Source organism: Manacus vitellinus, unplaced genomic scaffold, assembly GCF_001715985.3.
Source record: "Manacus vitellinus isolate BGI_N305 unplaced genomic scaffold, ASM171598v3 scaffold_18_pilon, whole genome shotgun sequence".
NCBI classification, from domain to species: Eukaryota; Metazoa; Chordata; class Aves; order Passeriformes; family Pipridae; genus Manacus; species Manacus vitellinus.
The window spans coordinates 13,598,105-13,624,507 of NW_021939324.1; the positions used below are offsets into that span (position 1 = coordinate 13,598,105).

The 26,403-nt window shown below is 37.6% G+C and overlaps 1 protein-coding gene and 1 long non-coding RNA gene across 2 annotated transcripts in view; one reads left to right on the forward strand and one right to left on the reverse strand.

The window, feature by feature from the left end:
• Positions 1-13: 13 nt before the first annotated feature.
• Positions 14-19,350, forward strand: LOC108639247. The gene is made up of 4 exons (XR_001920343.1): positions 14-63; positions 2,400-2,478; positions 18,229-18,295; positions 18,769-19,350. It is a non-coding gene; the product is annotated as an uncharacterized LOC108639247 (long non-coding RNA).
• A 1,848-nt stretch (positions 19,351-21,198) lies between these two features.
• Positions 21,199-26,403, reverse strand: part of RNF180 (ring finger protein 180) — a 59,157-nt gene continuing 53,952 nt past the window's right edge. The window contains 1 exon segment of the mRNA XM_018070244.3: positions 21,199-21,525. Within this exon segment, the coding sequence (XP_017925733.2) occupies positions 21,199-21,525 (327 nt within the window).

Genomic DNA, 26,403 nt, shown 5'->3' on the forward strand with positions numbered 1-26,403 from the left:
AGGGCCGGAACGGGTTTGATGACCGCAGCTCCACCTAGAGCTGGCCCAGGGCGCCCGGGGACGGTAAGGGCACCGCCCGCCCAGCGTTTGCCGAAGTTAATACCGATGTTGAAGAGGCGTGCTTGGAAATCATTTTTCTGTTTAACAAAGACTTGGTTCACTACTCAAATTGAGTAATCCTAACTAGGGCCACGGGGATGGTAAAGGGTCCGCATGAGGAACGGCTGAGGTCACTTGGTCTGTTCTGCCTGGAGAAGAGACTGAGGGGAGACCTCATTGGTGTCTTCAACATCCTCATGAGGGGAAGCAGAGGGGCAGGTATTGATCTTTGCGGTGACCAGTTACAGAAGATGCATGGAGGGAGGTTTAGGTTGGATATCAGGATATCAGGAAAAAGTTTCACCCAGAGGGTGGTTGGGCACTGGAACAGGCTGCCCAGGGAAGTGATCAACAGCACCAAGCCTGGCAGAGTTCAAAAAGTGTTCAGACAATGCCCTCAGGAACATGGTGTGATATGTGGGGTGTCCTCTGCAGTGCCAGGAGTTTGACTCGTTAATCCTGACGGGTCCTTTCCAACTCAGCAAATTCTATGATTATATGATTTAGTTTCTGTCACTAAAAACCATCGTACTTTGGGGCTCTATGAAAATGTTTGGTGTGTGATGCAACTAGATTGTATTTGTTCATTGTAGAAAAGATTAAATAATAGTCAAGTGGAGGAATTGTTTACTCCGTGTGCCAGTACCACAGAGTGGTTTCAGTTCACCAGGCTGATGCTCTCAGTCCTCCCAGACCTTGGGCACCACCTCTTCCAATGCAGAGGGCCATGGGGCTGTGCCTGTGCTGTGTCTGCAGCTCCCTACCCTAGGGCTGCTCAGGGACCCCACTGCCCAGGGCTGAGCTATGGATTGAGCCAGCTTCAACTCCAGGGCTGGTCCTGTTCCTCTCTGTAGCCAAGTGGCTAGAGCTGTATAGCTAACTTCTGATATAATTGTGTTTCTTCAGGCTGTTGAATAAACAGGTTTTTATATTTTGGTGATGTTCTTGAATCCAAAGCAACATCAAACAGATCACACAGAGTAACCTAGTCTTGCCAAGGAGCTCAAATATGCCAGTGATGGCACTCTGGCAGGTTGAAGGACTCTTTTCAGGCTGTGCTGACAATTACTGTAACATAGATAACTGATAGCTACCTTAATCTGAACATTGTCTATTAATCTACTCTGAAACACTTTTTAGACATTTCCTGCTATTTTCACAGAAATTGAGTCTGTTGGATGTGAGATAATGTTGATGGGTTTGCATCACTTGAAAGTGCTGTTATCATTTTAGTTACAACTAAAATGACCTTGTAATTGTAATGTTACCTTTGTAAACATACTGCTAGATTTTCAGCATTCAGAACACTTTGCAAGTACTATTTTAGGGACATCATATTTTTTCATAGATAATTCTGTTACTCACAGGAAATAAATGCATGAGCACAAGCTTTGAGTCAGGACATCATATTGCTACGATATACAGAAAAAACATTTCCCAATGACAAGAAAAATATTTTTAATACTGCCAAAAAGCCAAATGAACACATCCTCTCCTAACATCTATACTGATAAGAACATATATATATGTAAATAGAAATTAAAATATAGAACTATGGTAGTTCTAGTGTTTTAATCGTTGCTCATGTACCATTTTAGTCATATGTTCTAGTCTTATTTTATTCTATTTCTAGTCTTATTAAGAACTACTGCAGTAGCAATAATGAAATAATGCTAATACTAAAACCAACAATAACAATAAATCTACCAAAGAATGCAGCACTTTTGCTTTCACATTACCTGCCTTGGCTGAACTTCTTGTCCCTTGAAGTCAACGCCAAAGTCCCACTGGCATTTAAAAAATATTGGAATTTAGTTCCTGGTGGTTTATCTGCCCTGTATAAAGCTGAGTCACAGCTCAGGCTCAGTTTTGCCCTTCTGCCAACATCTGGAACAGTTTTGAAGTCCCAGTTCACTCCTCATTGTTTGTATATTCAGTATGTCCACATTTGGAAGTAGGTTTGGCCTCTGAAGTCATGATGGAATGCAATGAATTTGATGGCACCCTAGGGTTACGTTGAAGAAGCAGGAGTGAGAGGAATCAACTCGGGCTGGGATGCATAAGAAAAAATGATTTTTGTAGGCATCCCCATTCTTGGGATGAGGGAAATATCTCCAAGCTAAGCCACCAAATGCTGTCTCAGGGTGGGCAGACTGGGTTTGAAAATATGTATCACCAGGAAACAAAATGGTCTCTTGAGAAAACAGAGGTATGTATTTTGCAAAACTGTCCTGAAAAGTGAGAGGCATGATTCTTTCCTTTGTCTGAACTAGAGTTTTGTCAACTTTTCCTTATTCTAGCTTCATTTCCTGGTGTTCAATGGGTTGCAAGAAGCAGGAGCTTGTTGCTGCCTTCCATGGCATCCTCTCAAGACCACAGGTAGGTGACCTTGAGATAAGTTTAGAGAGTACATGGCCCATTATATAGTCAAATTCTTTGCAATTCTACAACTCATAATGAACTAAGAGCATATATGTAGGCTTTCCTCTGCCTAACCTCTATGCTAAGTCTAAAAAATGAACTCAGATGAACTTTTTTTACTTGTGAGTTTGTCTTGTTCCATTTTGTTGTAATCTTTGTCTAATCCATTTTTTGCTCTGGTTGTTGGCTTCTGGTAGTATTTCCCAAGGGTGAGTAGAACGTAATGGACTAGATAAGTTATGAAAGAGACACTGATTATCGGAGAAATGTGAAGAGACGTCTTCATAGGAAAAAAAAGTGAAAGAGAGGCATGAGATATAGGAGGAAAAAGGCCATTTCTGTAGAGATACATAGAGAGAAGGGGAGACAGAAACAGGTACTGAAGAAAATAAAGAAAGTATTTCTGCATGATCTTCTCAGGACAGAAAAATAAAATGTAAGCTTAAAGTTATATTTAAAATGAAAACAATAACAACACAGACTTTTCCATATTTCTTTGAAATACTTTTTTTAAGGAGTTGAACTGACTGTCTTTCTACGTAAGTAAGGGTACATTTTAAACAAAGCACAGGTTTATTCTCTGGAAATGCAGGGTCAGATCAGTGTCTGAAGATAAAGTACTTGATTTTTGTACCAGGCTTCCTGTGGAGTAAAACTGTTTAACTATCACAAATAACAATGTATAATGCACGTGAGAATCACAGCTTCAGTGGCCATTTCTGTTTTATTAATCATTTCATACAGGCTGGCATGTTAGAGAAAGGAGTGCCATAGGAGATATACTGATTCTATAAATAAGTCTTTCATGTATCCAAAGTGTTAGCCTTCCTGACTTCAGAAATCCTCCATCAGTGACAGCTCCCCTCATCCTTTCTCTTCAGCCTATGCTCAGTGCAGGGCTTACCAAGTCAAATTACTAGTTTGACTTTGTAGCAAAGATTGCACACTGATGTATTCTGAGTGTCTACCAGTCTAATACCAAGGTATAGAAAAGTATCATATTTAGTTTCTTCAAAGAAAGACATATCTGTCCTGTGAAATTTATAGTCACAGTTCAACAAACACAGGCAGTACATCAGTTGAGATTGTTAAAAATCCAGAAACACCTTTCTAAGTTCTGTTGTCTTAGAAGTCTAAATAATTTCCAAGTTCACTTAGGAAACTAATGTCCAAACACTGTATTAGTAGAGGAGATGCTGAGGAAGAGGCTTACTTTGCTTGTCACCACCGCAATTTCTTTAAAAATGTAGCCATTAGAGAGTCTATCTGTATCTGTCAGCCCAGTATAGGCATGTTGCTCTTGGTTATGAATGCATGAAACAACATGCTTAAGCTAGCAAAAATGTAAAAATGGCTAAGTCTGCTTTATTTGCCTTCTCTGTAAGTGCTGCAAAAAATTGTTTCTGACACATAAGTCATGTCTTGAAGACTCTAGAAGTTGTTGTGGTAATATTTTTGGCACTTAAGAAATATTGTGGTTTTTAGAATCAGGGAATGAAAGAAATTCTAACTCAGATTGTCCAGGATATGTGCCCACTTTCTGCATTTCTTTTACCCCATATATTTACATATGTAAGTCCAACATGAATTTGTATGGAAATACCTATGGTAGCACTCAGGTAGCTAGCCATCGAACTATTTCAAATTTAGCTGGATTTGCCCAACATAATATAAGATTTAATGACAAGGAAGTCCAAGAAAATGGCCCACAGAACCAGATATTTTTTGCTTTCACCTCTATAATTTTTTTAAAATATAGTATCATTACTAACATGATGTTGGTGACATCAACATGCCCACTATTAAGAGGAAAAGAGGGCCTACTTTAAAAAGCCAAACATTAGCATAACAAATCTTCAAACTGCAGAAATTAGGAATTATTTCTGAAATGAAAAAGGCTAATATGAGTTTCTCATTATGAAAGTATCAATAGAATAATTTACTTTTACCTTTAGTGTAGTTGATACAATAGGGAATGATTGCAATAAATGAATATAAATTTGCCTTAATATTATATATTTTTTTATTATCAGAAAATCTGGCATTAAACGAAGCCACCCTAGAAATGGAAGATAAAAAAGATCACTGATAAATCTTCCTGTAAATATCTGTAACAAGAAAAATTACCTTTAAGATCATAGAACACAAAGCCCAAAATTTTTAAAAAGCCCTTATAAGAACTAGCAATTAAAAGCTAAGTTTTATAATATATTTTCTTATGAAAATAATCACAATTGAATCACAAGTCCCATGACAAATTTAATAAACTACCATGTAGTAAAATATTAGAATAAAGTCTTGCAATAAATCGGTACATTATTCATGGACTAGAGAAGATTAAACTCTCAAAGACTGCTATTATTAAAGTAGAATAGGAAAAGCTATGAAAAAGAAAACACCATGGAGCTGTTAGATGGAGGACTGAGAGAATAGAGTGCTAGCCAAATAGATAGTTTAAGTAATTAAAATCTATAGATGTATCAGTGCTCTGCTACTTAGAAAATGCAATGTTTGGCATAGTGGTTTAGAGACTGCTTGATGGATGCATAAGAGAAATATATGGGGCTTGTGTTTTTAGATTAAGTGGTTAAATTGCACTATTTTATGCATTCAGGGAACATATATTTAATTCAAAAAACCAGGTATAGTCTTTTGAGAATCTGAGAATGATGCATAAATACCAAACCCAAGTGCTCTTCATCCTATTTACTTCTACAGGAAAAAAGCCTGGAACAATGCCCTCCACTACATCTTCACAAACATTTTAAAAAGCCATGTTCTTTATAGAAGTCAAAGAGATGGCAAAATTTGCAGTCATTATCATGTCCATGGCTGTTCTGTAGTGGTTACTAGCAATAAGAGGCCTATACAAAATCTCTGGTTTATTCAGTATGGTTTTCCACTGTCTGTGCTGTCTTCTGGTCACACAGTTCCAGTACTCAGAAATGGAATAGCAAGCAGCATAAATTACACTGACAAGAGGAGTCTTGCTGGTGGGCTACATGTTTACATTTTTAAAATGAGTAGTATTTATATAAAATTTTGACTGTTCTCTTTCAAGATTTTAAAAAGCAAAAGTCAAATTTAAAGCACAAACATTTTCAGATGACAAAGGCAAATGAAGAATAGTAAAACTTCACTGTTGTATCTAATGTAAATACAGCACAAGAATTGTGCTGTGAAAAGGAATAATCCAAATTTATGTCTCAGAGCAAGTGACCTAATGAAAGTCGGAAACTAAATCAGACTGGGCACTGAGGCCAAGTCATTTTGAAAAATTTCTGTTTATGTTATAAGAAGATGAGAATACAACTCAAAATTAGTAAACTCATCGGAAGCAGCAGTGCTCTGAAACCTCTTCTGTTTGCCATCTGAATTTGGCCTCTGTGAATAAGCTTAACTGGCTACTTCATATCTTCATTCCTCTGCTCCTCCTGATAACTATTCACTAGCTACATGTTTGAAAGACAGATTGTAGCCCTACAAAGTAATTTTTTACATCAATTTCAGTTATTCTGTTGTTGTATGTATCTGTTTACTGGTTGGAAGTTATTTTTGAAATTATCGATATTCCACTTTGGAATTAATGTTTTATTTAAAAGAACAGAAATGGATCACATCTTCTTAAAAACTATCATCTGAACTCTTACAATGCAGGTTAAATAAACTTTCACAATTGAAAAACTATTTTAATAACCACATTTTCATATTTTCTTTAAATGAAAGCGTAAATCTCATGGGAAGTTATGTGTTATCCGTGTAAGTGTCATTACAGCACACCAAAGCGACTTAATCTACTTTTGGTACATGGCAAGAGCAGCACAGTTCATTTTTATATGAAATAGCAGTTTGGGTTGAAACAAATGTTCAGCGGGGATTTCAGGGGGAAACCCGAGCTCTTATTTTGCCATACAAGATTTTTAGCTGTGTTGCTCTGAGTAACTGCACTGAAATCAAGACATTCTTGATAGAAACATATACTGCCAAGTGCCTTTGTTGTTCTTGTCCTCAATCAGTTATCATCCTGCTTTCATTAAGCTCATCCACCCACTAAATTCCCTTTCATGGGAATTTCATCAGTATAATTTTCAACTCAAAACAGGCAGACAAAACCTGTCATTGTTCTTGGTCAATGCTGTGTACTTCTGAGAATCTGGCTGTGCATGTGTGACATACAAGGACAGTAATGAGAACCTTCCTTTTCTGTTTGCCTAACTTTTAAATATTATCTTATTCTTCTAAAGATCTAGAAGAAATTTGAGAGAGAATGATGGTGCTGCTTTGTGTTATTCCAAGAACATTCACTGAAAGCAGGGAAAGTTTTAAGGAAAACTAGAACTGAATAAACCAGGGCATCTCCAAATATGAAGATCAACCAAAAAATAAACAACCAAAACCAAACCAAAACAAACCCCAAACAAAACATACTTATCCATATGAAAGCAAATTAAAGATTTCCTTCATCCCCCCTCCACCATGTTACTTTAGAATGGTAGAATGGTGGCTTCTCAAAAGATACTCTCCAGAATTTCCAGCTTTGTTTTTTCATTATATGCACAATTCTGAAAACCATAGTGAGTTGAAGATTGCCCTAATTTTATCTCTTTACCTGTGCAGAAAGTTTGGTAATCATTATTGTGGTGTGGGTGTGCTGCTTTGCTGCTGTAGGCTTCCAGTTTTACTTTGTTGGTTGGTTATTGAGGCGATAGAGAAATTCATAGTAAGAGAAGTGTCCTTGTGCTTGTGGTGGCAGCTGCATTGCTTGGAACGCGAGAAACACCCAGATGAAGGCTCTGCCTGGCAACTTCCTTTTCCTTTAATTCTTCCTCCTTCTTTCTTCTTTGCAGATGACAGAAACAAGAAGAGCCCTTTTGAATATTTCTTCCTTGATCTTTATATGATAATTGAATAAATAGCTCTGTAAGAGTCAAAAAATGATTAAACACAATCATGAATTCTGAAGAGGGAAGGTTTAGGGAGATATACACACAAAGACCAATGTTTCTGACAATGCATTTCAAAGGGAAAAAAAAGCATCTCAAGTTTTAATGAATCTTACTTAGATTGAGAAAAGGACATAGCATGTGGGAGGACCTGAAGAGATCCAGAAAGACATAGCACATCTTTATCTTGAAATATGTTTTTAAAATCCTGACTGAGGCTGTTGTGCTGCCAGCAAAAAGCTAAAGATCTGAGAATGTATGACTACTCCCCTAAAAGATATAGGACTAATTTATTGTATAGAGGCAAATAAATAAGTGCCTGGTTGTTTTATGGATTTGCATTTTTGTTCTTATCTTTTTTTCTTTTCTTTTCAACTTTTTCCTGTTGTTTCTAAGCTTTATATTCTTCCTGGTTTATGCCATATGTTTTAATTGGCCTGTTTTCATCTTCTGCTTCTAGTCATATATTATCCTTCTACTCAATATTTTGTCCTTATTTTTCCTGTTTTGTTTCTCACTCATTTCTCTGTTGTCCACAGTCCCATCTGTTTATTCTGTGTGATAAAGTACAGTTTTGTATTTTGTTCCTCTAAATGACAAGTGAAACTATAGTTCTAAGATTTAGCATGTCAGACCTCCAAATATGATCAAATTTCAAAGCTTACCCTGCTTACCCTTCATGATGAGAGAGGAAGATTTATTATACAAATGGATTTTAAAAATTACATAAAAATTCATATATAGACATAAACTACACTACATGACAGACTTACAGGGCCAGAGCCCTAGTCCTGTTCTTTGTTCACCACCTAACCACAGGGGACCAGAGAAATCCTATGGAATATATGCTACATATATATAGGATGTATATACTCTGGATTATTGTTCGCTTATAAACTGTCTCTTCCCCTTCTCTCTGGGGAGTGCCAAAATTAAGGAAGGTCAAAGTAGTTTGAACAACAGGAGCTGATGTTACTGGGGCTCAGCAGATGTATGCTTAGAGTCCAGCTCTGTTCAGTGTTTTCCATGTTCCCCAGATGGTGGTATTTGGAATATGATTATTAATTTAGATGGCACAAATGTGAAAGGGACAGGTGCTGGAACTCAGTGGAGAATTTATTGTGAACCTGACAAATTGAAGATACTATCTTTAAAAGTGTTGTGAAATCATGTAGGGAAATGAGCAAATACTGCACTTTGGTAGAAGTTATCCATCATATGAGTGTGTAAAGCGCTGCAGAACACGAGCTAGGCATTTTTGTTGTTGACATGAAGATGAAGCTATTAATAACAAAAAGAAAACCAAAAAACCAAAAAAACCAGAAAATAAACAAACAAAAGCTACTAAAAACCAACCCCTATTATATCAGGAGGTAGAATTAGTGTTATCACTAGTGAGATACCTGAAATAATAATTCCACTTAATACTTACTCAGTCTTGGGTTACCAGTTCGTTAAGACCTATCCAGTCTGGTACCTTGCACTTCAAGCAAGATGTGGGCTACTTGGAGAGAAGGCAGATGTAGAAAAAATTATAAGATGTGATGGAAAAGATGAACTCTGTAGAGACTGAAAGACCTGGAAGTAGATGACTGAGGGAAAACAGCAGTTCCCAAGTACACAAACTGCTACTGAGTGTGCTGGTTTAAAGGTAAACCGGCAGGGGAAATGAACCCAACTTGAACTCAAACTCAAAAGAGATTATAAGCCAGAATAACAATTTAATAACAATAATACAATAAATACAATTATATAGACAAACAATTGGGTTTAGACCACAAAAAACCCAGATGTATAACCTGGCACCATGGGGCATGAACAGAATGTTGTTTGTTGGCTTCTGTGCTGAGCCCCCTGTGGTCCCCTGAGTCTGAAAGTAAAAAGAAAGGAAAAAAACCTGTTGGTGCAAGTGATGGTCACAGTCTGGTCGAGAGTGGTGATTGCAGTCCAGTTCAGAGTGGTGGTCGCAGTCTGGTCAAAGTTCTGGTCCTCTGAATCCCACGAGTGGTACCAGAAGTCCCAAGACCCCAAGATTATACATCCTCAGGTTCAGGCAGGAATGCCCAGGGCGGGGAGTTCCACAATGGGTGATTGTGACTCCTGAGTGTGAGGACAGGGACATCCTATCTCACAGGCCTCTTAACACCCAGCTTATAGCCTGAGGGGTCAGGTGTGCTTTGGGCAGCTGCTGCAAATGGTCTGTTGTTAACAGGGAAATGACATGGAGGGTGTAGAATACACAGTTTGGGTTACACCCACACACTGATGAACTGGTCCCAGCTGTTCTAACTAGCTGTTCTAACTAGGAGACAGATTAAGGAAAGGAATAATACATTTTCCTCTCCTGGCATCATAGAAATATATAATAAATTTCAGGAAGGTTAGATTGAAAATTCTTTTTAAAATTAAGATGGATTAGTTTTCCAAGGAGATTTTAATTGAAGGGTTTTAAGAAAAGTATGAACAATTTTATTCTAGAAGCACATATTTTTAAACACCTCTTGGGACGGAAATTATAGGACCTCCTCAAGGTCCTTTTCAACTTTATTCTTCTAGGATTTTAGAATTACAAAAATATCACATAAACTTTGTAAGAAATATTAACTCATAAATTTTCCTATAGGAGGTAAAAACTCCTACTTCCCCAACATTCCATGATGTTATGAAAGGTTTTGTAAATTCATGGAAGTTTATTTGTCAATTCATGAGACAGAGACTTTGTTTGCCACTACTTCATCATCTTTTCAAGTTTTCAAATTTAGTACTGCTGGAAGCAAAATTTCTAAATATTCAGTTACTAGAAATGCTCTTCCCAATAGATCACTAGGGAAGTGATTTAATGATGGCAGTATCGGTGCTATTTAATATTCCATAAATTTGTACGGCTTTTAAAGACAAGGGTAAAGAAGAAGCAGGAAAGAAATGAAGGGCAAGAAAAGGAGAAACATACATTAAGAAACAGAGCAGAAAAAGCTCAAAAGCAACAGGGAATGCTTATGCAAAAACAAAATGGAAAGTTGTAAGAGAGCAGTTATTTAGGGGTGAAGGTCTAGTGAGAAACACTACTCAGTGGGGACACAAAAAAAGAGCAAATCCACATTTTGCCTGTAGCCTTTTTCTGTTTCCCCCTATGTTTCTATTCAGAGAACACCTGCTATTCACATTTGAAAAAGAATGCAGTGTTCTAAATATTGTTAATCTGTTTAATTGTAAATATTTTCAGTTATTTTGAGGAAATGCCTCAAAATGAAAGCTCTGCCAAAACATCAATGCAAAGGAGGCTACAAGTATGGATGAATACCACGATGAGTAAGAGAAGTGGGCCTGTGGCTTTTCCTTTTTTTCTTTATTTTTTTCCTTGTAGACTTACAACAAATATAAAAAGTTTGATTGCCTGAATCCACTTAATGTTTTCAGAGTAGATTGCTTAAATCCATCAGCTTTATGTGTAGCAATAGTGTGTGATTTTTGCCAATGTGCTGCCTATTTGATGTCTTTAAAAAAGAAATCTAAGGTAAGTTGAATTTCATAATACCTGTGGTTGGTTGGTTTATTTTTCTTTGCATGTGTTCATCTGTGGTTTTCTGATTATAAGTTGTCTCAGGCAGGACTTTGTGTTCTTGCCTTTATTGCAGACTGTGGTGTTGGCATTGTCAATAGTGCCTAAATTCTTCATGTGATGGGTAGAAATATATTGTTTTTATTCAGTGGCTGAAGTAGTGCTTTACAAACCTCAGAATAGCCCTTGTCACAGAAGGACAGGCATACAATTTGTCTAGTGGTACCACCTTTGTGGCTCATCCAGTCCCCAGGAACCACTACTTCAGAGGAGAAGTAAATCCAAGACCACTTAAGGCTATGTAATATTTTTGGTTGGCCTACAATCTGCTTCAAAAAGAGGCAAACCATGTAAAGTGTGTCTTGGTAAAGAAATACTTTTTAATAATAAATATCTTGCATTGGCCGCTTTAGCCACCAGCGCGCTTGTAGCAAATGTGGGTAGAGCCCTTCCCAAATCTTTGTTCATGAAGCCCAGCCATGATGACTTTTTAATAGAGTAATTGATTCTAAGTTGAAACTGACTTTTGCTTTTGTTGTGGGCAGCAAGTGTTCAGATTCCCAAATGACATTTTGATAAATAGTTTCAGAACTCATCATCATGGCTGGGCTTCACGAATGAAGATTTGGGAAAGGTCTCTACCCAGGTTTGTCACAAGTTCGCTGGTGGCTAAAAAGGCCAATATGAGACAGGCATGTCTGATTGCAAAAGGCACAGCAGAAGGACTCCTTAGGTGGTATATTCTGCAAGACACGATTCCTTCTGCATTGCCTTTTCTCCTCAAGGGTGATCCTGCGTGCTTTCTCAAAGGCATCAGCAGCGTTGTAGATGGTGTGTCTCCAGACTTCCCAACTGGAGGCCAGAGTAGACCAGTTATGTTGATCAATATGGCCAAGGTTGAGATGTTGTTTCAGTGAGTCCTTGTATCTCCTCTTCGGGGCTCCTCTCTTGCAGCAGCCAGTGACAAGTTCACCATAAAGCAGGATCTTAGGGAGGCGGTGGTCCTTCATCCTGGAGATGTGCCCTGCCCAGCGCAGCTGTGTTCTCAGCAACATGGCCTCGATACTTGTGATTACTGCTTGTTCTGGAACAGATGTATTGGTCACATAATCTGACCAGTGGATGTTTAGGATTGTACAGAGACAGCGTTGATGGAAGCGTTCTAGGAGTCGCAGGTGGTGGCGGTAGATGACCCATGATTCAGATCCATATAAGAGAGTAGACAGCACTATGTCTACTTTCAGAGCTAGAAGACAACAAAACAGGCTACTGAGAACAGCAGTGCAGTAACGCAGGGACTATTAAAGCACAAGTTAGTTTGTTTGGCAACTACTCATCAGTAAAGCAAAAGTCCTTTAGGGTTGTTAAACCAGCAAAGATTTCTTATGAGGCAAAAAGGGAAAGCAGAAATATGTTAAGAATTTATCTTATTGGGCTTTTTTGTTTGATTTGCTTTGTGTTTGCAGACATATCTGTCCTTTCAGCTATGGATTTAGTTGGGTGGAAGGATGACATCAGCTAGTCTTTTTTCAGTCCCTACTATTTTTGATTACTCTTTTGCAAGGCTCAGAGGCTAGTTAATTTTTAGGAAGTAAATTTAAATCCTTCTAATATATTTGGTTTTCTGCTCCTGTTTTACACATACTCCAAAACAAGGATGTATATTATGACACATGAAAACATCATATTTTTCAAAGAAAAGTACTGTAGGTGGTTGTATCCATAAAAATCTGCCTGTGTACTTACTAACAGTCACTTTCATATTAAATTGTCTTTCTGCTAATACTAGTATTGTTTCAAGTTTAATATGTATGTTGGATTTTTCACCTTAGCAATTATATCCTCTGCTAAAGCAGCTTAACACTCAGAACCCTCTAGGATAATACACCAAAGAGGGACATTTTCAGGTACTACACCAGTACTCCAATATTTGAACCAAAACGCCACTCAGTGCTGCCTTTATGTAGAATTATGTAGAACATACACAGATTTGAAAATACTGTGGTCAGTATTTCTTACGCCTACTGTTGTCCTGTTTTATGGGTTTTTTTGTAGACTATAATGCTCAGTGCAGAAGATAATATCATACTAAGCTGAGATTTTTTTTTTACCTCAGTTATCCATCTCAACATTAAATGTAAACTTTTTTCTTCAGTCTTAATTAAAAAATGCTCCCATAAATGATTTATGAATGTTTAAGCTTGTAAATTGAAATGGATGCAGTTATGTATTTAGAATAGATACAAAAAATATATTAAATTGATCCAGCTTTTCTTGCTGTAATGGATAGATTGAATAAACCTCCCTATCAGGTTTATTTTAAAGACAAGGCAAAATGTATGTTTCCTCAATCTCTGTCTCATGGTATATGATACGTAAAACCAGCATTTGGCTAAAATATGCAGTTATTTTTTTTACATTGAAAAAAATTACTTCCTTGAACTTAAGTTTAGGAAACGATGAATTTGGTTTTAGCACTGGATATTCTGGAAGAATATGTACAAAGGCAGTTTTCCAGGCTTCCTCTGCAATGTATGTGACAGATTAACTTGGAAATTAACAGGTCACAGTACAGTAAAAAAACCAAACTCAAACCTAAACTTAAATGGAATGTATAAAAACTGGGTTAACAGCCTAGATACCATTGCTACTATCAACAAATTAACCTAGACTATACAGAAGATAACAACGTCTTCAAAATTTAAAGCAGAAGAGGTCAAGATTATCACAATTTATGACACAAATACTGTTGGATTTGCCAATAATATCCAAGGAATTGATCTGATGCTAGTTGGCCATGAAAATTATTATGAAATAAAAAAGATGAATGGAGCATGCATTATGAAAAAAGTCCAGTTTTAGAAATTTCTGGGAAAAAAAAAGACCCCCTAGAAAACCCTGACTTTGTTTCATTGTTTCAGTATGATTTTCAAAGAACTAGGATTTTGGGAAATTCAGAAAAAGATTTATGTATAAAATCAGTGATCACTGAGTATACTCTGAATCTTCAGTTGGTGTGGGAACGAGTTGAGCCAGCAGCACCTGCATTCAGTTAATTAGGATCAAAAAGGAGTGTTTTGGCCTTGACTAGTGTTTTTGATAGAGTGCTGTGTTCTCATAGCAAAAACTACTTTGAATGATCTGCATAATAGCGTGTGTTTTTCTCTCGTGGCTGAACACAGCCACCACATAACGTGAGGTGAATGTGTGTGATCAAGGCACTGGTTTAGGACGATCCTGGGAATTCCAGTTAACTAAAAGACAAATACCAGATGCTGTTTGCGAAGGAACCCTAATAAAAGGGGAAAGCTGGAAAGACTGGCAGACATATCCTGAAATCAAACTCTGTGTGGTGGCAGCCTCATTGCTTTCAGCACCCATATTTACCATAAGGTGGATGTGATTTTCTTAATGATTTGTTTAAAAAATTAACAGTTAATAAGAATTACATTAAAATTTTTTAAAAACCAGCTGTTTTCAATGTCCATATCAATAATACTAGAACAGGCTTTCTAGGGAAGTGGTCACAGCACCATGCCTCTCTGAGTTCAAGAAGCATTTGGATAATGCTGTCAGGCACATGGTGTGACTCTTGCGGTGTCCCGTGCAGGGTCAGGAGTTGGACTCGATGATCCATATGATTCTAAGAATACTGGGCCATAGAGCAGCTCCATATTCTTAGATGCAGAGTTTTACTATGTCTGCATCCCGACTTCCTATCCAAGCATGAATTTAGGTGGTGGGAAGCCTGTTCCAGTGCCCAACCACCCTCTGGGTGAAAAACCTGTTCCTAATAGCCAACCTCCCCTGACACAGCTTCTTGCCATTCCCTAGAGTTCTGTCACTGGTCACAAGAGTGCCTGCCCCTTTGCTTCCCCTCATAGACCATGATGAGGTTCCCCTCAGTCTCCTCTTCTCCAGGCTGAACACACCAAGTGACCTCAGCCGCTCCTCATATGGCTTCCCCTCAAGGCTCTTCACGATCTTTGTTGCCCTCCTTTGGACACTCTCTGAGAGCTTAATACCTTTCTTATATTGTGGTGCCCAAAACTGTACACAGTATTCAAGGTGAGACTGCCCTAATGCAGAGCAGAGCAGGACAATCCCCTCCCTCATACGGCTGGCGATGCTTTGCCTGATGCCCCCCAGGACACGGTTGGCCCTCCTGCCTGCCAGGGCACTCACTGCTCATATTCAACCTGCCATCGACCAGGACCCCCAGGTCCCTTTCCACAGCACATGCTTTCCAGCATCTCATTCTCCAATCTGTAGATACATCCAGGGTTGCCATGGAAGGTGCAGAATCTGGCACTTGCCCTTGGTAAACTTTATATAGTTTGTGATTGCTCAGCCAACATCACACTATCAAACTTAGTTTTAAGCTGAACTATGAAAATGGGATTTGGAAATCTTGTAATTTATGCAGTTTGATTCTAAAATATTACTTTATCTGCTTATGGTAAAAAACCAGTACCCTTGACATCTCTGTGTGTTACTTGCTGAATTCTTGAGAGAATGTGTTGGTAAGAGTATATGAATTATGTGGCATAGGATTTACGTGAATGGTATATGAATTAATATGAATTAATTTATTCTTGACATTCATTCAACAGTTAGAAACAATGGCAGAGTGAAAGACTGCATCATCTAATAACATTCTGTTTTATGTATTTTGGGGCATTCTCATTGAAAGATCACCATTCATAAGGATTTTCTTTATTATAGTTATGTATCATTAATACATACCCCAATCCCTAGACCTTTATACTTATATCGCCTAGGTGGTTACTGCTCTTGAGCTGCATTGTGCATTCTTACTGTGAATATTTCTTACATAATAGTACATTTAAATGACCTATTTTATCTGATATGCAGCACTGAACCACAGGTACATTCCCATAAAGCAGTCTTTGACCTGCTGTACTAGCATGGCCTCTGTTATATTCTCTGCTCCTGAGGGAACTCTGGAGAACACAAGACAATTTTAATTAGATCGTTAGTATTCACAAGAGATGCTAAAACCCAGCAAGCATTACAGTAAAACTTTAAGACTGTTAGATTGGCTGTGGAGTTGTTTACAGTTCCTGATCTTAAACCCACAGAAATATTTCTGTTGTTGACCCCAGGTGAATTTGTTTTGAACATTTCATTGGGAGAATAGTTAAGAAAATTGCTCAGGAAATGCTCATGCGTAATGATGGTTCTAAAGCAGATTTAAGCATCAGGTTACAATCTGTTGGTTTGATGCACATGGTTATCAGCTGTTTTCATATATCCTCAAGTTTTTTCTAAATTATTCTCAATTTTCTTCTAAGATTTATTATCGTAATTTGAATCCTTTTATCTTCCTTTTGAAGAGGCAACATCAAATAAAAAGTAATTTTGACTTTTCAAAGCTCACAAATAAAATCCCAGATATACTTTGTGTTGCAGATTCTCTGCATGAGAACAAACTCCTCTAGTTCATTTAACTGCAGAGTAGTCTCTTGCTGTCCAATCAAGCTTTTTTCCCAAGTACAACAATGGATAGAAGTGTATTTATTACTCTTGTGGGAATGTCTTGGGTTTATCATCTTACAGCAGGTTTCGATCACTTCTACTGTCCACTATTTTTATCTGCAAATCATTTATACCAGATACAGTAAGAAGAAATGCTAGACTGTAATTTCCTCTGCTTGGATAAACTTGAGTGATGTATTTTGTAGCTTTGTTGGTAATGATAAACTTCTCATAAATGTGGGCATAGAGTGTAGGCTAGGTGGCTTCAGAAGTGTTGGTATTAATTAAGGACAAAACTAATGATGCTTTATATGTTTATTGAGATTTATAGGACTGAAGGGATAATCCATATTTTTCATGATTTTCTGCTGAAACTTAAAACAAATCTGCTTTTTGAAACAGGTTTCTAGAGTTAAAGAATGTTTGTTGTAAATAAGTATATTGGAAATCTTATTATTCAGCATCTTTTGGAAGTAGTTCTTTGCCCAGCTGAGAGAGAACTAGATGGTTGTATAAATGCTCTGGGAGCAGAAAGCGGTCTAGGAAATTCTATGGCCAGTGCAATACTAGAAACTGCTTATGCTGATGATGTAGCAGTAGCTACTTCAAATCATCATTTAAAATGCTTTTGGAAACACAGAATCTTCTGAATATATTAATATTTAACCTTAGAAATGTATCTTAATTATTTTGTTTGGAGTAGTCCTTCCAAAATATCTGAATAAGAGCAAATCCAGAAGTCAGGGAGTTGTAACACAAAAGGAAGCATTCAAATATAGTTATATTAAAAGAAAAGAAATCTCTGAAGAAATTAGGAACTTAAAATTAGCAGAACAAAAATTAAAAGTAAATCTTAATGCTTCATGTATCAATACATATACTGAATATATCAGCATGTTAACTAAACACATAAGCTATCTGCTTGCTTATTGTCCTTGTATGGCAAATAGGGTCGGAGTGAATAATGATACTGTGTTAAAGTACAGGATACTGTAATGAGACAAAATAGCTTGAGTGAAATCTTGGTTCTAGTCTTGAAAGCAAGATATTCCTGATTAGTCCCATTCCTCAGTATGAGCAGTTTGAGAACAAATTTGCCACATATCTTGAAGTGAATCGGCAGAGCAATTAGCTTTGCCAAATATGCTTTAAACCAAAATGCTACCAAACTATTTAAAAAGTGAAAGTTTAACAAGTCTTCATATACAATCAGTTTTGATGGTATTGCTATCTCCACTTACCTCTTCTTAGCTAATTACTCTATACTCTTTATTGTAGAAGGCATTGTGATTGAGATTCAGCTTCTCCTTCTACCCATGTATGCAATATTTTAGAACAACAAGGAACATAACCTTTAAATATACAAGTCATTAAGTCAAGGTCTTTGCCTAATTTTCTAAGACTGTTTACTGCACATAAAATTAAATATGTGTATACATATTTGCAGTATTGACTCCTACATCATTATTATTTGAACAACTTTTTAATACACATTGCCTCTTGTTTAGAATAAACTGAAACCACAGCTAACTTCAGATCTTTCAACATGATAATGTATTATTTAGTCAAATGTTTATGTAAGAAAAATCTTACTAGAAATGTCATTATTTTCTGTTTTCATTTTGTATATACCCTGTGTTTAAACTGAGTATACCCTGCAGAAGATTTTACTATGGATTGTTCTTTCTGTTATCTTCCCTGTTCTAGATCTACCACTAGTACTAAAAAATCCAGTGAAACAAATATTGGAAGATTTTTTAAAGGAGTTTTACAGGTACTCAGCTTTTGATGGAAAGTCTGTAGAGTGATCATCCAGTCTGTTCTACCTATGTATAAAAAATATTAGTAGTCTTAGATATAGAAAATGTTTCATACAGTTTCACTTAATGCTGAAAATGGTATCACAAAACTTGTAATATACTTTTAGAAAGTATGATGATTACTTTTCTATAATAAATATATATAATATTATTACTGTATAATGCTATATAGTACTATATAAACAGCGGGATAAAAATGTAGACACCTTTCATTTGGTAGTGCCTTAACACAGATGATCAGTTCTGGACTGCTGGCAAAAAGAAGTAACAGCTGCTGATTCAAATATCCTTATAATATTAGGATATTTGATGCAAGTATGATCATTAATCTTATTTTAAGAGTAATGTCTTTTTTGCTCCGAGTCTGCCCCTTACTGCATTGTTCTGAATGGTTCGTTAATTTGATTTATTACTTTTTCCTATCCAGTACTGGTCTTCTTAACTTCCAGATTTCCTCTGGTAGCAGGAATGGAATTTGGACTCCATCCAGACACAGAACCAGGGCACAGAACTTTAGGAGACTCAGTAAAAAATCAAGGACTGTATATGAAGGAAAGCAAGGTCTACTAACTTGCCATTCCCAAATATTTGTCTAATGTAAGTTGTGTTATGTTTATTGTTATTATTTGTGCTTGTGAATCAAGTACATTCTGATTGAATGCTGAATTATGACAATATATTGGATTATAATTTGATTATTTTCCTTATTTTCTCTCCATCAGTTTCTAAATTTAATTTCCTGATACTCCTGTGTGTCTTTAATTTGGTAAATATTCCTGTCATCCTGCAGAAGATTAGAAAACTCAAGCTTGTTTATAAAACTCTCTTACTTGTCCTCTAGTAAAGTTCACATATGCAAATACTATTTTTGTATATTCAAATTAAGTATAGCTATTTGTAGTCACAGTCTCTATCTTATTTGCATGCAAAATGTACACGTTCAGTCTGAAAGTTATTTAAGAAGGCAGCTCCAAGCAATTTCAACTCACTTTTCAAACCAATAAATGAAATTCCTACTAAATAAAATTGAATCATTTTATTCCTAATGCTTCTGAAACTTTACAATTCAAAGTGATTTTGAAATAGACATTTAAATGTGTACATTTACAAAACTGTCATATATGAGAATGGGACTTCTTATTTTTCTCAGAGACTTGTTTTTTATGGTCATCTTTTAATTTTCCAGTGCACTGGGAATTTGAATACAGCAAATAAAGATACATAATACAGAAAGCAGAAAATATTTGGGCATCAGTGTATGGAACTTTACACACTTTTTCAGAGCATAGCTGAGAAAAGGCAGAAAAGATCTGTGACAGCTTTTGAGTACTCGACTCACTAATCCACAGAGCTGCTACTTTATGAATATGGTAATAATTTCTCAGATAAAATCTGCTTCACAGGCTTTTCACAGTTGATCATTTTGGGGTGATTAATCCTGCCGGCATGTAGGGATGGGTTTCTGAAGGGACATGAAAATGAAGGAGGTAGAAATGTAGTAAGGCAACTTTGACCTTGAGCTACAGCTGCGGCCTAGCAAAGGAACAAGTAAAACCTCATTAAGGAAGAAAGTGTGAGAAAGAGAAGAAAAACAGCTGCAGGTAGAGGAATGTGTTTGGACATAAGAAGAGATGCCGGTGACGTGTCAGGAGACAGGATGTGGTGTGTGCATAGACACTAGAAACCAATTAGTGATGAGATACAGACGTGTGAACAAGAACACTTAACCAATGACATATTATATTAGCGCGTGGACAGAGGAAAACTAGATAAAAAGAACAAGTTTTTTTATAATAAAATCTTTTGCCTGCCAACCTGCAGTCTGAGACCATCATTTAAGCCGCCGTCAATTGGTGACCCTGACGTGATTTATTGCAATAACAACCACGGACCTGAGAGTGGTGGCGGTGGCGCTCCAACATTTGTTGGTGGACCTGAGAGCCGAAAGTCCGGACCTAATTATTTACAGGCACCTGGAAAGAAGGTGAGCCGTTGGAGAACAAAACTAATGGGAGTGCAGATATCCGTGGAGGAGGAATCTGTTGTCACAGTGCTAACAGAGATACTAGAGAAGCACGGTTTGCGATATCAGAAACGTGCGCTCTGCACCTTACATAGTTGGTGCAAAAGAAATGCGTAGGTGCTCAGACAGCATTTTGTATAGACATTTGGGACTCTGAGGGGAGAGCGATTTTAATGCAGGCAATGCAGGCACTGAGTCTCTTAAGCAGGCTGCCAGCGTCCTGAAACTCTGGTGAACTGTCTTTCAAACTTTAAAAGATCACGCTTCTAAAACATCATCACCCTTCAAGCCAGAAAATGAAGAAAAACCTAGCAAATCAGCCCCAGAGACAGTAAAGGGAGAAAGGCCACCCCTCTCCCCTCCGCCGCTAATACAAGACTTTTCGGCCGTGTAGTCGCCCTGATGGAGAATGGAGCGCATGGCGTGGCAAAGCGCAGCGAAGCAGCGCCCTGTGAATAAAGCAAAAGGTCTTGAGAGCTGGCAGGAGAGCAGCCTGGCAGCAGCGGTGCAAGAAAAAAACAGGAGAGGCTCCAGGGGGAAACAGGAATGGAGCAACCCAGGGAAAAGTACCACTTCTTGTTGGGGGGGGCGGGGAGGGGGGGGGGGGGACACAGGCTAGAACGCTGCCTTCCTGCATTTCTGTTAACTCTCATGTTAACTCTGTTATCTGTCCAATGTGTCGTTGTAAGCTCACAGTGTTACTAACGGTACCGTGCTAGTCTGTGTGTGTGTGTGTGTGTGTGTGTGTTGGGGGCTGTGCGTGTGTGTGGAAAAGCAACCATGGGTTTGTTAGTAACTGTTAAAACCCAGGGACGAGGGTCCAGGAGAGGTGTCTCAGATGGACACAAGAACATAGGAATTGCCTTTGAGATTGTTCAAACTGCCGCCTGAGTCCGGCACGCCGGGGCCGGGGCCGGGGGCTGTGCGCTGGGACCGCCGCCATGACGGGCCGGGCAGAGAGAGGCACCGCCAGCCGCGGCGGAGGAACCCTGGCGGCAGAGGCGGCGGCAGAGCAGGCGGCAGGGCCAAGAGCTGCTTCTGTGGAGCCAGCCGAGCTCTTGTGGGAGTCCCCCAGGGCCCCACGGTGTGCTGGGTGCGCTGCCGCGCTCCGGGACCGGGCACCAAGCTGCCGTGGTAAAGCTGTGGGGGGCTCGGCGGGGGCTGCAGCAGCGAGAAAAGAAACTAAACATAGCTTCAGCAGGATCTCGCTGCCTACCTCCCCGTGAGGGGGGAGGGGAGAGCGAGCAAGAACAGCAGCAGAGGCTGCAGTGAGAGAGGAAAACAAGTCTTCTTTCCTTTTTCTGTTACTATTGGGGACTAGGTATTTAAAACAAAAAGTACACACCTTTCCATAGTTCTCGTTTCCCTCTTTAGCTCCTTAGCTCTGCAGTTTAGGAATTAGTGAGGGACCGGCTTGCAGGGGAGTTGCCCCGCAGAAACCATGCATGTAAGTGGTTGAGAAAAGAAAGCAACTGTGACTGCCCTTGTATTTTTGCTGCTACATTTGCTCAGTGCTTCTCTAGACCGTCAGTCTGCAGGGATGGGGGAACTGTCTTCTTGAAACACCCCCACAGTTAGTGCTGTGAATACGAGTGGTTGAAGCCAGGGGCCTCACCCAGAGTTAGCATTACACTGATCACATCTTTAGAATTCTGTTTAAAAAGTTTACTCAGCTGATTTTTACATGATCTTACAACCAGTTATTTGTTCTCCTTTGTACTACTTATGTTGTGAATTTTGTTCTCTTACTAGAATTTCATAAACAAAAGGACTGAAAATACAAGCAAATAATGTAGATCACATCTAAGGAACCAGCTGTAAGCTGGAATCTGGCCTTCTCCATCCTTCTGAATTGCACATGTAGCTTGAGGCTGAGTATGGAAAAAAAATAATCAAACAGTATTTTTTCACTGTTATAGACTCAAACACACCAAATATATTGGAAAATAAGTAAATTAACTTTTAAGTAATTAATTTTTCCTTCCCTCTTGAAATAGCAGACAACATTTTTACAGTGCTTTGAAAAGAAAGACCTTTATGGTTATATTTTTAATTTCTTACTGAGATAATATTGATTATAATTTTGAAAAGGAAAAAGAGAGAAAACCAAACAAAATCTTTAATTTGATCCCAAGTGCGAGAAATATATGGTCTGTATTGAAAGACCTGAGATGCACCTGATGTTGTGATTAGTGTGACTAACAATACCTTTAATATCCCTTCAGGTGATCCTTACTCATTTGGTTGTATCACAAATGAAAAAGTATCCATTCTCAATCTATCATTAGTAGTTCTCATAAACAGAAGAACCAAACTGTAGCTCCCCGTGAGCCTAGCCCAAGACTGAGAAGATGATGCAAGATACAGTAAATTAGAGAAACTGTTGTAATTGCTTTTATCATCTTTCTATTAATCAGAGCAGCAACTACAGCCATGCATTAGCCATTCAGTGCAGGCCACGTATGAAGAACAAAATGCATTGGTTTTTTCTTTCTTGTATAGCAGGCCTCTTGCCCTAATAGATCCCTGGACCTACTATTCCAGAGTTAAGAAAGTCTCTGTCACCAACAATGTGTTTTAACTTATTCTTTCTGTATGTAGTGTTATATTGTTGGTAAGCAAGAATCAGAGTTAGAATCAAAACTTGCATTTGTCTCCAGTATAGAAGGTTATAACATGATTAAATTTGTATTATGAATTTAACTGGAATTTGAAAACAAACTCCAAATTCTATATCAAATGACTTTTGAAGATATCTCACTGGCTTTAGAGATATCTTCAGCGACTTTACTTCATAATATCCAAACTAGGAAAACTGTAAAAGAATGGATTGCTAGTATAGTTTGAATAATACCGTAAAATTATGAGACAATACTATAGTTATTGGTATTATATTTCTATTGTCTTTCATGAAAATTAATATTATTTATATGTATTTTATCCCAGTAGTTTTATAGCAAGTGGCAAGAATTCTTTAGAATATCTCTCTCTCCTCTTTAACTGCTGCAACATATGAAAGAAACCTCTTAGTTTACAAGTCCACACAAGATTATAAATAACAATGCATGAAGTGCTGAACCTCACAGAAGAAAAGCCTTGTGTTAAAAAGCAAAGAAAGCGGCTAGTTCCCCCATAGGCCCTAGCTCGCATCATGCCTGCAATCTTTTAATAGTCTGCTAACATCATAGCATGTTGGTTTGTTCAAGTTGTTTAAATGTTTTGTCTAACTCATACATTGCTTTACTGAATACCTTAGTTGAGTGAATTTTGATCATGTCCTGGATACTTTTCTTTATGCTCTTATGTTATACTTAAATATAGAACATTTACTATTACATTAATGAAAGCCACATAAACATAAGAAATAAGTCTTCCAGTTGACACATACTCTGTATGTGTCCAGTGAATATTCTTGGGTTTTTCACAGCACACAAGCTCTGAACATTTAACACAAGCAGTGTCAGTGCCTGGTGCCAAGTTATAGTGTGCTACCTGCTTTGTCCTACATGATTCTCTGCAGCCTTTTATTAATAACTGACAACCAACCACTTTGTACTATAAAACCTGAATTCCTCTGCTACAGCCAAGTTACAAAAATTCTGAAATTTGAAATTCTTTTATGAAAATTAAGCTCTACTTTGCAGAAATTCCACAGATTCATTCTGTCCGAACCCGTGAGATTAAACACTTCTGTTCATCTATTCCAACTTGGAGATTAAGTCTACGTTCACAAGTGGGATGCTGACCCCTGTATGCTGACTGCAAAAAGATTATGATTACCTACAACAAAAGCATAGCATGCAGGTGACCCTAGCTGACCCAACGAAGCAAGAACAGCTGGAATTTATTCCGATCCCTTCACTAAAGATGGATACGATTACAAAGATATTATTGTCTACGCTTTTACTATTACTCATTTGTTGTGGATGTTTTAGGTTGTTTTCTTTGTTTTCATCAATATGCTGCTTAAGTTGTTCAACAGTGGCATGGTCCAACCACAGATCATGCCATAGAATGTATTTGTGCTTAATTAGATACAGCTACTTTAGTCTGTGTTTAGCCTAAAGCAAGTGCTGATAGACAAAAACTTTGTCCCTGAAACAAACATCTTGTATAATTTGAGATTAATTAGTATTTTACTATTAGTTGACAGCCTTCCAAAAGCATTTGGAAGAGAAAGTGACAAAAAGGATGATGTTAAGAAAGACCCTTGAGATACAACACACAAGTGCAAAAGAAGTACCACTTACATGACGATGGAGAGGCTGAAGGCCACTGACTGAGTGGTGCTGGTCACACCTACCCAAGGAGATGTCACAAACAAATTATATAAAAAGCAAATAACTCATACTTAAAGAACAGTGGAATGAAAGTTGTCCATACATGGAACACTAAGCTCAAAGTCAACAGCAACGAAAGCAAAGCTTATTATTCATGTAACAACTAACCTAACAGTTCATTTTCAGGGCATGAACACTGACAGCGGAGAGACAACACAACAACCCTTTTTCTCTCACCCTCAACCTCCAGCTGCGAAGAAAGAAAAGAAAAGGGGGGAAGTGAGGAAAGACAGGTTCATGAGAGGGTCTTACTAACTGGTTTTTGAAGTTGTTTATCTAAATAGCCAAAACTGTTTTAAGATATATGCATAAACGTAGTGGAGAAGTAGAGTTTTTGAAGTATTTTGTAGTGACTAACAGGTTCTCTTTGAAGTCCAAAAGCCCATTAACATGGGGAAGTGTGTGTTTTGCTTTAGAAATAGAAAGAGTATATATTTATCTTTGAACTATAGAAATGTTTGTATGTATTTGAGTTTGGAATTGAACATGAAACAGAAATATGTTTGTATTTTACAAGTTATATTTTCATAAAACAGAAATGCATAATTAGATCTTAGTCATCTGAGGGCAAAACACAAGAATGATAATTTCTTAGTTCATAAAACACAGTGACATGAAACTCAGAAGTATGTCTGTATGAAAGTATGTTTGACAGTGGCCACTGTGAGAGTTTGTATGTGTGTATGTTTTGGGTTTGCTCACAAATACACAAACACCCTTAAAATAAAAACAGAAAACACATAACCCTAAATTGAATGAAGTTCCATTTACAGAAGTATTTTTAGATTGAATAAAAGCTCTCAAGAACAAACCCTATATTAGAAACACCTTTAAACAAAAGTTAAGGAGCACAAACCCTGAGGTCATCAAGTTGTTAAGTTTGGTTCAAGGCCATTTGTTTATAGGTTGGTTCTGGTAAAGTGTTGAAACAATAACTGAAATAAAGTTAATTTCTGATAGAGAATAATGAGAATAAATTAAGTAATTTGTTTAAGCTAACTAAACATGTTTCGTATTGGTTATTTGGTTTGATATTGTTTAAAGTTATTTCTTTTTGCATTTGTTCCTTTTTTACCTTTCTATATCTAACAAATGTTTGATAGTCTTTTTTGATAGGTTAAACATTTTTAATGTTAGTGCTAAATTTGGGAAGATAGTCATTGTAACATTATTTGAAGTTTTGTGCCTTTATTGTGTATCCCCTGTTTGATATCTTGTGTTCAACAAGTAATAGGTCAGAGTTTCTCCCAGGCCTTATTTTTCAATTTAAAAACAAAAAGGAGGAATTGTAGTAAGGCAACTTTGACCTTGAGCTACAGGTGCGGCCTGGCAAAGGAACAAGTAAAACCTCATTAAGGAAGAAAGTGTGAGAAAGAGAAGAAAAACAGCTGCAGATAGAGGAATGTGTTTGGACATGAGAAGAGATGCCGGTGACGTGTCAGGAGACAGGATGTGGTGCGTGCATAGATGCTAGAAACCAATTAGTGATGAGATACAGACGTGTGAACAAGAACACTTAACCAATGACATATTATATTAGCGCGTGGACAGAGGAAAACTAGATAAAAAGAACAAGTTTTTTTATAATAAAATCTTTTGCCTGCCAACCTGCAGTCTGAGACCATCATTTAGGCCGCTGTCATAGAAGGGACTCTTGAGAAGGTCAAATCTGGTTTTGAAATTCTAGTCCCCTTGTAGG